At 36.6% G+C, this 13,645-nt stretch overlaps 1 protein-coding gene across 1 annotated transcript; it reads left to right on the forward strand.

Moving 5' to 3' along the window:
• Positions 1–1,158: 1,158 nt before the first annotated feature.
• Positions 1,159–9,403, forward strand: LOC131158254 (glycine dehydrogenase (decarboxylating), mitochondrial-like). Its single transcript, XM_058112991.1, has 15 exons — positions 1,159–2,548; positions 3,438–3,683; positions 3,776–3,853; positions 3,946–4,046; positions 4,128–4,323; positions 4,411–4,536; positions 4,829–5,014; positions 5,168–5,281; positions 5,439–5,591; positions 6,948–7,136; positions 7,275–7,352; positions 7,446–7,571; positions 7,848–7,946; positions 8,100–8,217; positions 9,082–9,403. The coding sequence occupies exons 1-15, from the start codon at positions 1,301–1,303 to the stop codon at positions 9,174–9,176; spliced, it is 3,153 nt and encodes a 1,050-aa protein (XP_057968974.1). The 5' UTR covers positions 1,159–1,300; the 3' UTR covers positions 9,177–9,403.
• Positions 9,404–13,645: the final 4,242 nt, after the last annotated feature.

Here is a 13,645-nt window from a genome sequence, read left to right on the forward strand (position 1 = left end):
TATACAAGTATGTACCCATTGATTGAGAGTTGAAATATTGCTTAACTCAATCTCACTTGAGCATAAATATTCTATCATATGTGAGTGCATTAATTGATTGTGCGTAGTGGTACATATCTGTTTAATGTAAGAAGCATATTTGTTTGTACGAAAAATTTCATATTTGTTATATTCCCGACGTGTGGTGGGAAGAAGGAGACTTGCCCTGTGAAAAGTCCCGGACTGGTTCAGACCCGGTTAAAAGAATTAGGTGCACCATCCTGGTAAGGTATTGTATTAGGTACTGCTCCACTCGTTAAGCGAGTTGTAGTGGAATCATCTTACTTGTAAGCTTGAGGCGGGGATGTAGGCAGTATTGACTGAACCCCGATAACATATCGTGTATGCACTTTATATTTTTTGCAATTTACTTTCTGCACCTATATGTTTATGTTTATTATTTGAATATTTGATTGTGTTTGTGATTACATAACAAGACCCTAGGTTTGTGTAATACTGCCTGTGGAATCTGGTTTAACCTATGAGAAGAAATTTTTTAAATACCTAATTCACCTTCCTCTTGGAAATACGTCAATTCCAACAATATATTAAAGATGAATTTGGCTCTCTTTTTTGTTTCAACTTCTCCTTTTAAAAGTAAAATTAAGTGTATGTAAATAATTTTTCTTACTTTCAAAAGCTAATTTTTGATTTTTTTTTTCAAAAACTTTTAGAAGTTACAAATTTAAATCTTTAAAAGTTAAAAGCTAATTTTTTTTCTCCAAAAAATTATTATATTTCACGTTGTTCTTCAAATATTACAAAACTATTAATGCATTAATTATATTTTCTAAATATATATATATATATATATTAGTTATTTTAAATGCTTTTAAAATCCTTATAACTTTTTTGCTAAACATTCAAAATTAAATTTTTTCTTAAACAACTTTTTTACAAAAAAGCTAAATATTTTCAAAATAATTTTCATAAACTCTTTTTTTTTAAAAAAATTATTTTAAAAAGTTACATGAGCCAAAGTACGCGTAAGAGGTCTAATAATATTAATAATACTAAAGAAAGAAAAGAAAAAAAGAAGAAGAAAAGAAACACCTGCATCGCCGCCCCTAATAACTTTCCTGTTATATAATTAAGACCCATAATTAATCTCTCTCTCCCCCCTCCAAAAAAAAAATAAAAAATAGAGTCCCGACCAACCACCCCTCTATGCACTTCCGTCGTTCCATGCAATAAGAGGCAGCCCACCCTCCCCCCCCCCCCCCCCCCCGGGTCTCTCTCTCTCTCTCTCTCTCTCTGATCCATGGACCGTGCTCGGAGACTCGCCAACCGGTCACTTCTCAGACGAGTCTTGTCCGAGTCGAGCCACCTGCGCCCCAACTCGTCTTCGTCCCCTGTATTTCCACCATCTTTGCCAAGTTCTAGGTTCGTCTCCTCTCTCTCCCCTTCGCTTTCTGCAATAAAAACTTCCGGGTCACCCTCAATCCCGCGACAAAATGCTTCCAACGCAATGCGTTTTCTTCAAACCAGATCGGTGTCAATTGAATCATTGAAGCCCAGTGACACATTTGCCCGCCGCCATAACTCTGCAACCCCAGATGAGCAAACCCAAATGGCCGGGGCATGTGGGTACCCGAGTATCGATGCCCTCATCGACGCAACGGTACCTGAATCGATCCGAATCGGGTCGATGAGGCTTCCCAGGTTCGATGAAGGACTCACAGAGAGCCAAATGATCGAACACTTGACAGGTTTAGCTTCTAAAAATAGGGTTTTCAAGTCGTTTATAGGAATGGGGTATTACAACACATTTGTTCCTCCTGTGATCTTGAGGAACATCATGGAAAACCCAGGTTGGTACACCCAATACACACCCTACCAAGCAGAGATTTCTCAGGGTAGGCTTGAGTCTCTGCTCAATTTCCAAACCATGGTTTCGGATCTTACCGGGTTGCCCATGTCGAATGCCTCATTGCTCGACGAGGGAACTGCAGCTGCCGAGGCTATGGCGATGTGTAATAACATCCAGAAGGGTAAGAAGAAGAGGACATTTATTGTTGCAAGCAATTGTCATCCTCAGACCATTGATGTTTGTAAAACTAGAGCTGATGGATTTGATCTTAAGGTCTTAACTATGGATATTAAGGATTTTGATTATTCATCCGGCGATGTTTGTGGGGTTCTTGTTCAGTATCCGGGGACTGAGGGTGAGGTCTTGGACTATGGAGAGTTCGTAAAGAATGCTCATGCTAATGGGGTTAAAGTTGTTATGGCGTCGGATCTTTTAGCTTTGACAATTTTGAAGCCTCCAGGTGAATTTGGGGCAGATATTGTTGTTGGTTCGGCTCAGAGGTTTGGTGTGCCTATGGGGTATGGGGGTCCTCATGCTGCATTCCTGGCTACTTCTCAGGAGTATAAAAGAATGATGCCAGGAAGAATCATTGGTGTAAGTGTCGATTCAACGGGAAAGCCTGCTTTGCGAATGGCAATGCAGACTAGGGAGCAACATATCCGGAGGGACAAGGCGACCAGCAATATTTGCACTGCTCAGGTATGAATCTCTGTTTTTCTATATTTCCTCACTTGATCTATATTTTGGTTTTGGGTGGAACATACCAAAAGTGGGGTGGGAGGAGCACGTTTTGGTTTTGGATGGGCTGCCTTTCATATTGCAGAAGCATGTCCATGGTTGCATAATAAAAGCTTCCAACTGCAATACGTACTCCCTGTACCATGAGAAAATTCATGTGCCTGTTTAGCTGTGGAAAACAATTTCTTTTTCAATTTCCAATTTTCAAAGAATTACAAAAATGCCACCCTACTTTCCAATTTTCAACATTTGTATAGATAACTTTGAAAACAATTTAAAGATGCTTTTAGTTTTCCTATATAAAATCTGGAAAATTGAAAAACAAAGTGGCCTTTTTGTAATTTTCTGTAAAAGTCAACATGGAAAATGAGATCTATTTCCACAACTAAACAGTCCCTATACTTTACTGTCAATTTTCCATTTTTCCTAAATCAAGAAAGGGCTTCCTTGATTTATTTTATGGGGTGTTATAGACTTATAGTTTCAATATACACATTTCGTCTATCTCAACTTCCAATAAAATTTGCTTACTTTTTTATTTTCGATCATGGAGGGGCATTGATAAGATTTGACTGGCTGTGTCTAAGTGCTGGTCCCTGCTTTAATTTCCTCCTCACAAATTGGTAATTGTGATGATACTTCAAACCCTCACCAAAAACATGGATTATCCGTGCACCAACCAATAGGGGTGGTGTTACGGCGACGATTGCATACTAATATTACATTTGATTTGTACTTCCATCGTCCAATATATCCTGATCTAACAGCGAATCATGTGGAATATGGAGTTTGATAGTGGAGCTAGGGGAAACCTTGTTGATTTAAAAGAATATCTTGTACTAATTTGTAGGCTTTGCTTGCAAACATGGCTGCTATGTATGCTGTTTATCATGGGCCCAAAGGCCTGAAGACCATTGCAGAGAGAGTACATGGTCTTGCAGCAACTTTTGCTCATGGCCTAAAGAAACTTGGGACTGTAGATGTTCAGGGGATTCCTTTCTTTGATACCGTAAGAATCAAATGTCCCGATTCAAAGGGGATTGCTGATGCTGCTCAAAATAATGAGATGAACTTGCGGATTGTGGATTCAAACACTGTAAGTCTAGCTGCATGTGTTTCCACCGTTCTGGTTAAATTTCGGTCCTGTATATTTTATGTAATGTGATTCACTGTTTTCGGACAGTCCAGATTACTATTTCTTTTGATGAGGCGACAACATTGGAGGATGTTGACAAGCTTTTTGAAGTGTTTGCTTGTGGCAAGCCTGTGAGTCAATATCTAACATATGGCGACAATGCTTGAAATTATTTGCATTGTTGGGATAGTTTAATTTTGTTCGTCTGTTTTGCAACTGTTAGGTAACATTTAATGCTGCATCTCTTGCACTGGAGGTTCACAATGTCATCCCTCATCAGCTTGTGAGAGAGAGTCCATATTTAACCCATCCAATATTTAACATGTAAAAAGCCTTTCCCATTACTGTTATGCAAAGATTGTTTTCAATTTATCAGCAATTCTGACTTTCATTTCCTTATATTAGGTACCACACAGAGCATGAGCTACTAAGATATGTTCACAGGTTACAATCTAAGGATCTCTCCCTATGCCACAGTATGATTCCTTTAGGATCTTGTACAATGAAGTTGAATGCAACGACAGAAATGATGCCTGTGACTTGGCCTAGCTTTGCAAACATTCATCCTTTTGCCCCCATTGAACAAGCCCAGGGATACCAGGTTTCTATTTCTTCTGAAATTGTTAACGATTTTCTTAAAGTAGGTGAGCCCCTTGTATATGTTGTCATATTCTTCTGATTCTCCCAGGAAATGTTCAATGATTTGGGTGAACTCTTGTGTACCATCACTGGATTCGACTCTTTTTCTCTGCAACCTAATGCCGGTGCAGCTGGGGAATATGCAGGGTTGATGGTTATTCGTGCTTACCACATGGTAAATGGATTGTTCCTTGGTTTAAAAAAAAAAAAGGGTTGGTCTTCAAGAATAGAATACTTTTGCCATGTGTTTGGGAGCTTGAAGATTTGGATTTGGATTTTTATGGATTTGGAAAAACAAAATGCAACACAAAATTGTATTGGACTTTATTCAAACCCAGGGCCTAAAATCCATGCTTCCAGACAGAGTCTTGTTTCTTCCTTTGAAATTTCCCCCTTTTCTGCATGTTGAAGATAATCTTCTTCTTAAACTGATTGTGGCTCTACGCTTCCTTAAATGATAATTGCAGGCCAGAGGAGATCATCATCGCAATGTCTGTATAATACCTGCCTCAGCACATGGGACCAATCCTGCAAGTGCTGCTATGTGTGGAATGAAAATTGTTGCTGTTGGAACTGATGCCAAAGGGAACATCAACATGGAGGAGTTAAGGAGGGCTGCTGAGGCAAATAGAGACAACCTATCTGCTCTCATGGTTTGGAAATCTTGTCAGCTCTGTTAAAGTGATCGTTTTTTTTAATTGATTTTTTGTTTGTTTGTTTCCATGAAAAAAATAAACAAATCTTCTAAGGAGATTGTCAGTGTAAATAGAAAAAAATCTCATTTTTGCAAATTTTCTCTCTGGCAGGTCACATATCCTTCAACTCATGGTGTCTATGAAGAAGGCATTACTGAGATGTGCAAGATCATTCATGATAATGGGGGTCAAGTTTACATGGATGGGGCTAACATGAATGCACAGGTTTATTTTTTGTTCTATCTTCTGTAGGATTCTGTTTCATGTTATATTAAATGGATTTTGAAGCTAAATGGATAGGGTGATGCATCCACAAATATTTCTTCTGTTGCATTTTGCATCCAGTTTTTGGTTGCACCAACAAAGATTTTTCCTGTTACAGGTTGGATTGACAAGCCCAGGTCGAATAGGAGCTGATGTTTGCCATCTCAATCTACACAAAACATTTTGTATTCCTCACGGTGGAGGTGGTCCTGGCATGGGTCCCATTGGAGTGAAAAAACACTTGGCACCATTTCTACCATCTCATCCTGTGGTAAGATTATGGCCATAAAAAATTAGCTTTGATATTAGAATGAAAAAGTCAAATGCAAATCATTCTCATTTCCATTCAGAGAAATCCGCTTTCTGAACGGTGCATCAGGTTATTTTTGTGGCTTGTGTTATCATACTACCATTTGTGTGGAAATTTAATCCAGACACAATGAAACGATCATTCCGTGAAAGATATTGCTCTATTATCTTGATTTCATAGTTGTAATGTTGAGAATAATTCCCTTTGATTGACGTGGAATCACAAATTTTTTTTCAATAATAGTTCTGGATGCATTTGGCTGTGTACCTGTAGACTGGCATACGTCTTCACATAAAATGCAATACCCGTCTCTGTTTCGCATGTATTTTCTGGCTTCTCACATGTTCAGTCAGCATATGCTTTTAGTCTGTTTACTGATTAGACATGTTTTAGACTCTAGATTTAAATTTAACTGTACAATTTTCATTTAAAACATCTGGTCTTTGGATACTCTCCAGTAGGTAAGGGCTTTACTGACCCAGTTAGTTTGACTTGAGGTTTTGTTAAGTTAAAGCAGGAACGGCAAATGCCTTTACAGCCTGGTCTTTGGATACTCTCCAGTAGGTAAGGGCTTCACTGATCCAGTTAGTGTGACTTAAGGCTTTGTTAAGTTAAAGTCATAGGAAGCAGGAGCGGCACATGCCTTTACAGCCTTTCTAATTTCTCATATAAGGAGCTGGGTTGTAGTGGCCCCAAATTCCTCGTATGTGCCCTGTTTTATGAAACACTATTACTGTTCTTGCCCTTTTTTTCTTGACAAGTGAACGTGAAAATTTGAAGTTGTCTTAACTGAACTCATTGTTAACACCGGAGGAGTCCATATGTGTGTTTGATACACATGAGTGAGCACCAACTTGACCCAAAAGTTTAAGCCTATTGGATCTTGGGCTCAACCATATATATAAGCACCCATCATTTACTCATTCTTCCTAATGTGGGACAAACTCACAAGTGGAATTCTCAACACTCATGACATGGCTAATTGATGATTAATTTGATTTACCTGCTCTAATGAAAACAATTATGTAGATGCCAATAAATAAAAAAAAAAAAATGATATATGTATACTCATCTAACACTGATACTACAATGTTGAGATAATCTGGGAGTTGAAAATGAATTTTTTGCCTTTTTAAAAGTTCCTAAATGTGTTGATAGAAGGTAATTTTTTTCTCAGGTGTATAAGTTACAATGTGAAGTTTCCTAGTGGATTGAACAGTATACATTTATCTTTTAATGTTATACAGCTGCAGTATGAATTCATTATTCAACATAGGCATAATCTTGGGGCTCTGATCATCTTTTCCTTTTCTCTAGGTACCTACAGGTGGCATACCATCTCCCGAGAAGGCTCAACCACTTGGTACCATTTCTGCCGCACCCTGGGGCTCTGCACTTATTCTGCCCATTTCCTATACATACATTGCCATGATGGGGTCTGAGGGACTCACCAGAGCCTCGAAGTTGGCCATCTTAAATGCAAACTACATGGCAAAGCGCTTGGAGGTCCCTAAATTATTCCTGACTTATTTTTGGCATTCAATTTTTGTGGAATTCCACTTATACAGTTTCTAAATGAGATGTTCTGAAACTAGGCAATTAAATTTTCCTTAGTTTGAAAATATTATATTGTTGGTTTTGCAGAATCACTATCCAATTCTCTTTCGTGGCCTAAATGGCACTGTAGCCCATGAATTCATTATTGACCTGAGGGGCTTCAAGGTATCTCATTCGTACCACACTTTGTTCCATGTGCTTCCATCTGCATCCCTTCTGTGGAAATGCAGTGGCTCATATGTTATATCTTGATCACAGAATACTGCTGGGATAGAGCCTGAAGATGTTGCCAAACGTCTTATAGATTACGGGTTTCATGGACCAACAATGTCGTGGCCTGTTCCTGGCACACTCATGGTTGAACCTACTGAAAGTGAAAGCAAGGTATCTCGAAGGGCAGCTATTTCTATTTCCATTTCTTTTTTTGTTCCCTTTTTTTTTTTTTTGTAACTAATGGTATCTGTATCCCTTTTGGGGCCCGACTAGTTCAGTAATGGAGGGGCCTTCCCTTAATTTCCAACATCCTCTAGTTAAGTAGATATGGGATTTGAACCTTTGACTGAACAAACATTCTCCATGCTTTTGCCAGTGGGGCAACTTGAGGTGGGTTCCTTTTCCCCTTTTCTTGTCATTTTTAACAATTTCTTAATTCTTTTGCAGGCAGAGTTAGACAGGTTTTGTGACGCACTGATCTCCATTAGAGAAGAAATTAATCGAATTGAGAGTGGGAAGGCTGATAAGCATGATAATGTTCTTAAGGTGAAGAGAATTTACTTTTCTATATCATCTGCAGTTCCTCACCTATTCACGTGTGAATGCTCTGGTGCTTCCTATTTTTTTTGTAATAGATTAATCAATTCATGAAGATGGATACAGTTAGGGGAATTAATTAACCAAGGATCAAATGTGCAGGGTGCTCCACATCCACTATCACTGCTCATGAGTGATACGTGGACAAAACCATACTCACGCGAATATGCAGCCTTTCCTGCTTCCTGGCTCCGAACTTCAAAATTTTGGCCGACAGCTGGTAAGTATTGCACCCGTTTGCTGTTCTAGTTCTTTGATTATCCACAACCTAGCAGCTGTATGTTGCTTAGTCTAGAACTTAATAAGCTCCATTCAGCTTGTCATCAGCCCAATGCTTTGTACACACAGCCTATGATAGTCACACAGAGTAGGGCTTGTAAATCTGTCTATTCAGCCCAGTTTTTTGCCAAACCAAACACACAACCAAATCAATTTGGTTTGCAGAAACTCAAACATATTTGAACCAACAATCAACCATTTGATTTGTTGGTCTGGTTCGGTTTTCTTAACAGGTTCATGAAAATCCAACCATTATGGAATAATTTTGAGCTTAAATTTAAAGGAAGAGACCCGATTGCCAAACTGCAACTGGGCTCTCTAAAAAATGTGATAAACATAATTTTTAAATTTTTGAATATATATATATATATATATATATATATATATATATATATATATATAATGCTGTTTGAAATCATTAGCGAAAGGAAATGAAAATATGAAAACAAGAAATCCATTTTTTCTTGTTTGGTTACAAAGTGATATATTAAATATAGCAAATTTGACTTATTATTGACATGAATTATTTTTAAAAATTTTTAATCATATTAAATCAAAAGTTATTTTAACCGAGAAGTTTTGGATTTGGATTACATGTAATATAAAATTGTATTGAAATTTGTTCAAATCTATCCAAATTCAAATCCAAGATCTGAGATTCATGCTCCCATACACAGCATAATAGGATTTGATATTCAATGGAAGACAATTTCCTTTTTCTTTCTTCTTTTTCGTTTTATAATGATAGATGCCCACAAATAGAGGTAATTACAGATTTGATTGGGGGCGTGTTACTGTTTACCAGGGCGAGTGGACAATGTGTATGGCGATCGAAACCTCATATGCACCCTGCTTCCTGCATCAGAGCTTGTTGACGAACCAGCCATGGCTTCCGTATAGCATTATTGGGTTTATATATTCATATTCATATTTTACTAATAAACAGGAAATATCTCTGCTTGCTCTTTCAATTGTATATAAACATCCCCAATGCTTCGGCATCTATTGTTCTTCTTTTTCGGGTGAGGGGAAGGGGGTGTTAAAATTGTATCCTTCATTTGATCGCATACCTCTGTATAATTTATCCTTCACACAAATAAAACAGCAATCACAATTACTTGCGCAAACTTTATTCACTTTTGAAACACATTTTCAGGTGGCTTCTCATTGCGTGTTTGGAGGGAGAGAAAGTGACATATGTCATGTGCACATTTCATATAATCATTATTAACATTTTTTTATATGTAATAATATTATAACATATAAAAATTATTATAACAGTATTAAATGTTAAGTATTACTGTATCGTTAGATCATTGGTTTATTATATTTTTTTTTTGTATTCTTAAAAAAATATATATATATATTTATTACTATCATCAATTGTAAATACATAATAAAATTTAATAATGATAAAGTCTAGAAAATAATGTAATGCTATTGTATATTAAATATACGCATGCACATATATATATATATATATATATATATATATAATATTACATAAATTAAAAAAATAATATTGATATTATGACATCATTAAATATAAATATATAACGATATTTGTAATACAAAATAATTCAATCATTATTATTAATAGTTATATTATATATCATAATATTATAGCACATAAAAAGTAATAAAATACTATGATATAATTGTGGTATGATTATTTATTTATTATATTATTATGTATAACCTTAAAAAATAAATTATTAATTATTAATATCATTAATAAAAATATATAATAGTGAATTTTAATCATGATATTATACACAAATAAAGAATAAAATACTACTGTGTGATAAAATATAATGATATTTTTATTTTTTATTTTTTTTATTATTTTTTTTATTTTTGGTAAAAAAGGACGACACCTCCTAACTTTATTAGAAAACCCCTCACTTATGACGGAGGAATACCGTGGTTCCAATCTTGAAACTTTGGGATAACAAAAGCAAATTCCAAGACCCTAAAACTAATTTAACCAACATAAATCAAACCAAAGACCAGCAACCTAATAAAAAAACTAAGAACTAACAACTATAAGTGGAAAACAAACAAAACTCCAAAAAATAACACAAAACATCATGCGCGCAAAGAATGAAAACCCAACAAATCTAATCGAATCATTCCCCTGACTTGCTGAGGAAGATCATCCTGACAACTATATGATCAAGAAATACCAGATTCACCCTGTTTGGCAAAGAAATCTGCACTTTTATTCGCCTCCCTGTAAACATGTTCCACTTTGAACTGTATGTCTCTCAATGCTAGCGTAAGCTCTTCCCACAATTCCCACAAGTTCCAAACCGAGCATTTCCCAGAATTTATCCACTAAACCAACAAAGCAGAGTCATATGCAATCTCCACTTGATCAAATCCGAGATCTTTGCACAGATTAATCCCTAAAATAATCGTCTTCAATTCAGTTATATTATTTGTTCCATAACCCAATAATGAGGAAAAAACTGCTTTAAATAAACCTTTTTCATCTCTTATCACGCCTCCACCACCACTATTACATGTGTTACCTCTACAGCTCCCATTCACATTCAACTTAACCCAACCTATCCCAAGTTTACACCATCTGATTACATGAGGAAGACGAACCCCCACATTTTTTACTTGAATATCCAAAGCACGAAGGACTACAATATCTGTGCAAGAAGCAGGTGGACATTTATTTAACTTGTCTAAAATGGATCTCAGCTAATATTTAATATCAAGCCACACAATTCTCACCGAATCATAAATTGACTCGATCTTGGCTCTACATCGACGAGTCTAGAGTCTCCAAATGATGAGACTAAGTATAAGACCTACCAAAATGCCTAACTGTGAGGCCCGTCTTGCACAACTAAACCAGACATTAACTCTGCCTTTCCAAGTACTCGTTGTCATACAACTAACACCCAACGTCACTGCTGCTTTTTTCCATACCTCCTGAGCAAAAGATTAGGTGCAAAACACATGGTCTAGAGATTCAATCTTGGCATTTGAACAACAATCACATCTAGAGGTCATTTGAACACCTACTTCTTTAATACGAGTATCAACCGCAAGACAAGCGAACCAAGACTTCCACATATAAATTGACACCATTTTTGGCAACATAGGATGCCAAATCCATTTTGCAACTAAGAATTCCTCTTTATGCTCCTTTATAATTTCCCAAACTCTTGTCGTGGTGAATTTCCCATCTGTTGAAGGTTCCCAAATTACTGTATCTGGACCCTCCTTGCAAGAAATAGCAGAGTTCATTACTTCCTCAGTCTGATCTTCACCCAACAGATCCACTAATAAATCAACATTCCACCCATCTCTATCCCAACAATCTCGAGTTCGTAACTTATGGTTACTGATTTCCTGAACCTTAGCACAAAGGGACCGAAGGCTAACCAACGATTGAACCAGAAAGAAGCCAACCCTTCTTTAATTCGAACATGGACATGCTCTAAAACTTCAGGAATCACAAGAACAATCGATCTTCAAAATCTGGTTCCTTTATCTAGTTTCATTTCTCTCAAGTGGTGTTTCTTATACAAATACTTGGCTTTAAAGAATTGAGTCCACAGATTATCCATAGTTAACAATCTCCACACAAACTTCATATGCAATGATTTTTTTACCTCCTCCAAATCCCCAACACCCAAACCACCCTCACAAACAGGCTTACATATATTAGACCAGGAACACCAATTGCTTTTCCTTTTGTCATTTACTCAACTCCAAAACAAATTTGATAACATAGAATTTATCTTTGTGAAGACAGTATTAGGAATGTCCAATACAACCAATTGACGATAATATATGCTTAATTAAAATTAGGCGGCCCCATTGACATCTTTTTCCTCATTTATCAACTAGGGGCTCTAAAATACGGGCCGTAAGACGTCCCGATACCAAAGGAACACCCAAGTATGTAGCAGGGAAACCTCTTTCCGCAAAGCCAGTCATCCTTAACAAAGATCTCTTCCGAGCAAAGCAATTCTATTTGACAAAAAAATACTTGACTTTTCTTTATTTATCAATTGACCAGACTAATCCTCATACTTCTTCAAAGTCTTAATAAGCATTCGAATGAAACTTTTCTTGCCATTGGCAAAAATAAGAATATCATAAGCATAGAGAAGGTGAGATACCAAAGGCGCCCCACGAGGATAATAGTAAGTCCCTATCTTATTCTCCATAAAATTTTTCTTTAGAAACCGAGAGAGGACTTCCTGTAAAATAATAAATAGATAAGGAGATAGAGGATCTCCTTGGCAAAGCCCTCGAGAAGGTTTAAAGAAACCTTTATAAGTGTCATTCATCATAATGGAGAACCAAGGAGAGGAAACACATTCCGCCACTAAACCACAGAATCTTCGTAAGAAACCAAAGCTTTTCAGAACCAAGTTTTAAAAATCTCAATCGACCCTATCATATGTCTTAGCCATGTCCACTTTGATCATTACATTTCCACCATTAGACTTTTTATGCAGAAAATGAACCATTCCTTATGCCAAAGAAATATTTTCAAATATACTTCTACCAGGAATGAAAGCTCCCTGTTTCGGAGAAATCAATGCAGACAATAAACATGTCATCCTTGCAACAATAATTTTTGAAAAAATTTTGTAGATAACACTACAAAGACTAATGGGCCTAAACTTGTCAAAACTCTGAGAATTCTGAATTTTTGGGATTAGAACAATGTACGATGCAAAATAAAATCTAGGAAGAGGAGACCCAGCAAAAAAATTTCTAGCTGCATCAATCATGTCTTCTTTTACAATATCCCAATCTGAACCAAAACCATCCGGACCTGGGCTACTATTTCTCGGGATAGAAAGAATAGCATCCCTTACCTCTACCTCAGATGGTTCGCAACAAAGATCAATATTCTCCTCTTTAGAAACCATAGGAGATATTATATCAATAAGGTTAGCTGTTCGACTAGGGCCTACCCCTGTTAAGAAAGTTCGAAAATACCTTACTGCACTCTCATGAATAGCCTCCATAGAATCCAACACTTCTCCATTTGGAAGTTTCAATGAGTGAATCATAGTCTTCTTCCTCCTTTAGTTCACAAATGCATGAAAGAACTTTGTATTGTTATCCCCCGCCTCCAACCATTTCTTCTTGGCTAGCTAAGAAATACGAATCTCCTCCCTCTTTTCCCATGCTTCCAACTCAAGTTTAGTAAGGAAAAAATCTTCCTCCATTTCTGGTGAATACCCTTCCTGAAGCTAAGCCTCTAGAGCCTCCATACTTTCCTCCAATTTTTTAATGTTCTACTGTACATGTCCAAAAACTTGTTTGTTCAAGTTTCGAATTGCAACTTTCATATGTTTCAATTTACCAGCAAATCTAACTAAACCCAA

The sequence above is a fragment of the Malania oleifera genome, chromosome 6 (genome assembly GCF_029873635.1).
Source record: "Malania oleifera isolate guangnan ecotype guangnan chromosome 6, ASM2987363v1, whole genome shotgun sequence".
In the NCBI taxonomy this organism is placed as follows: domain Eukaryota; kingdom Viridiplantae; phylum Streptophyta; class Magnoliopsida; order Santalales; family Ximeniaceae; genus Malania; species Malania oleifera.

Excerpts from the sequence above, each read along its gene's own strand:
- LOC131158254 (XM_058112991.1), top strand. The coding sequence starts at position 1,301 with ATGGACCGTGCTCGGAGACTCGCCAACCGGTCACTTCTCAGACGAGTC. Across the intron at positions 4,324-4,410 it reads AACAAGCCCAGGGATACCAG|GAAATGTTCAATGATTTGGG; the intron begins GTTTCTATTTCT and ends TGATTCTCCCAG. Across the intron at positions 7,947-8,099 it reads AGCATGATAATGTTCTTAAG|GGTGCTCCACATCCACTATC; the intron begins GTGAAGAGAATT and ends TCAAATGTGCAG.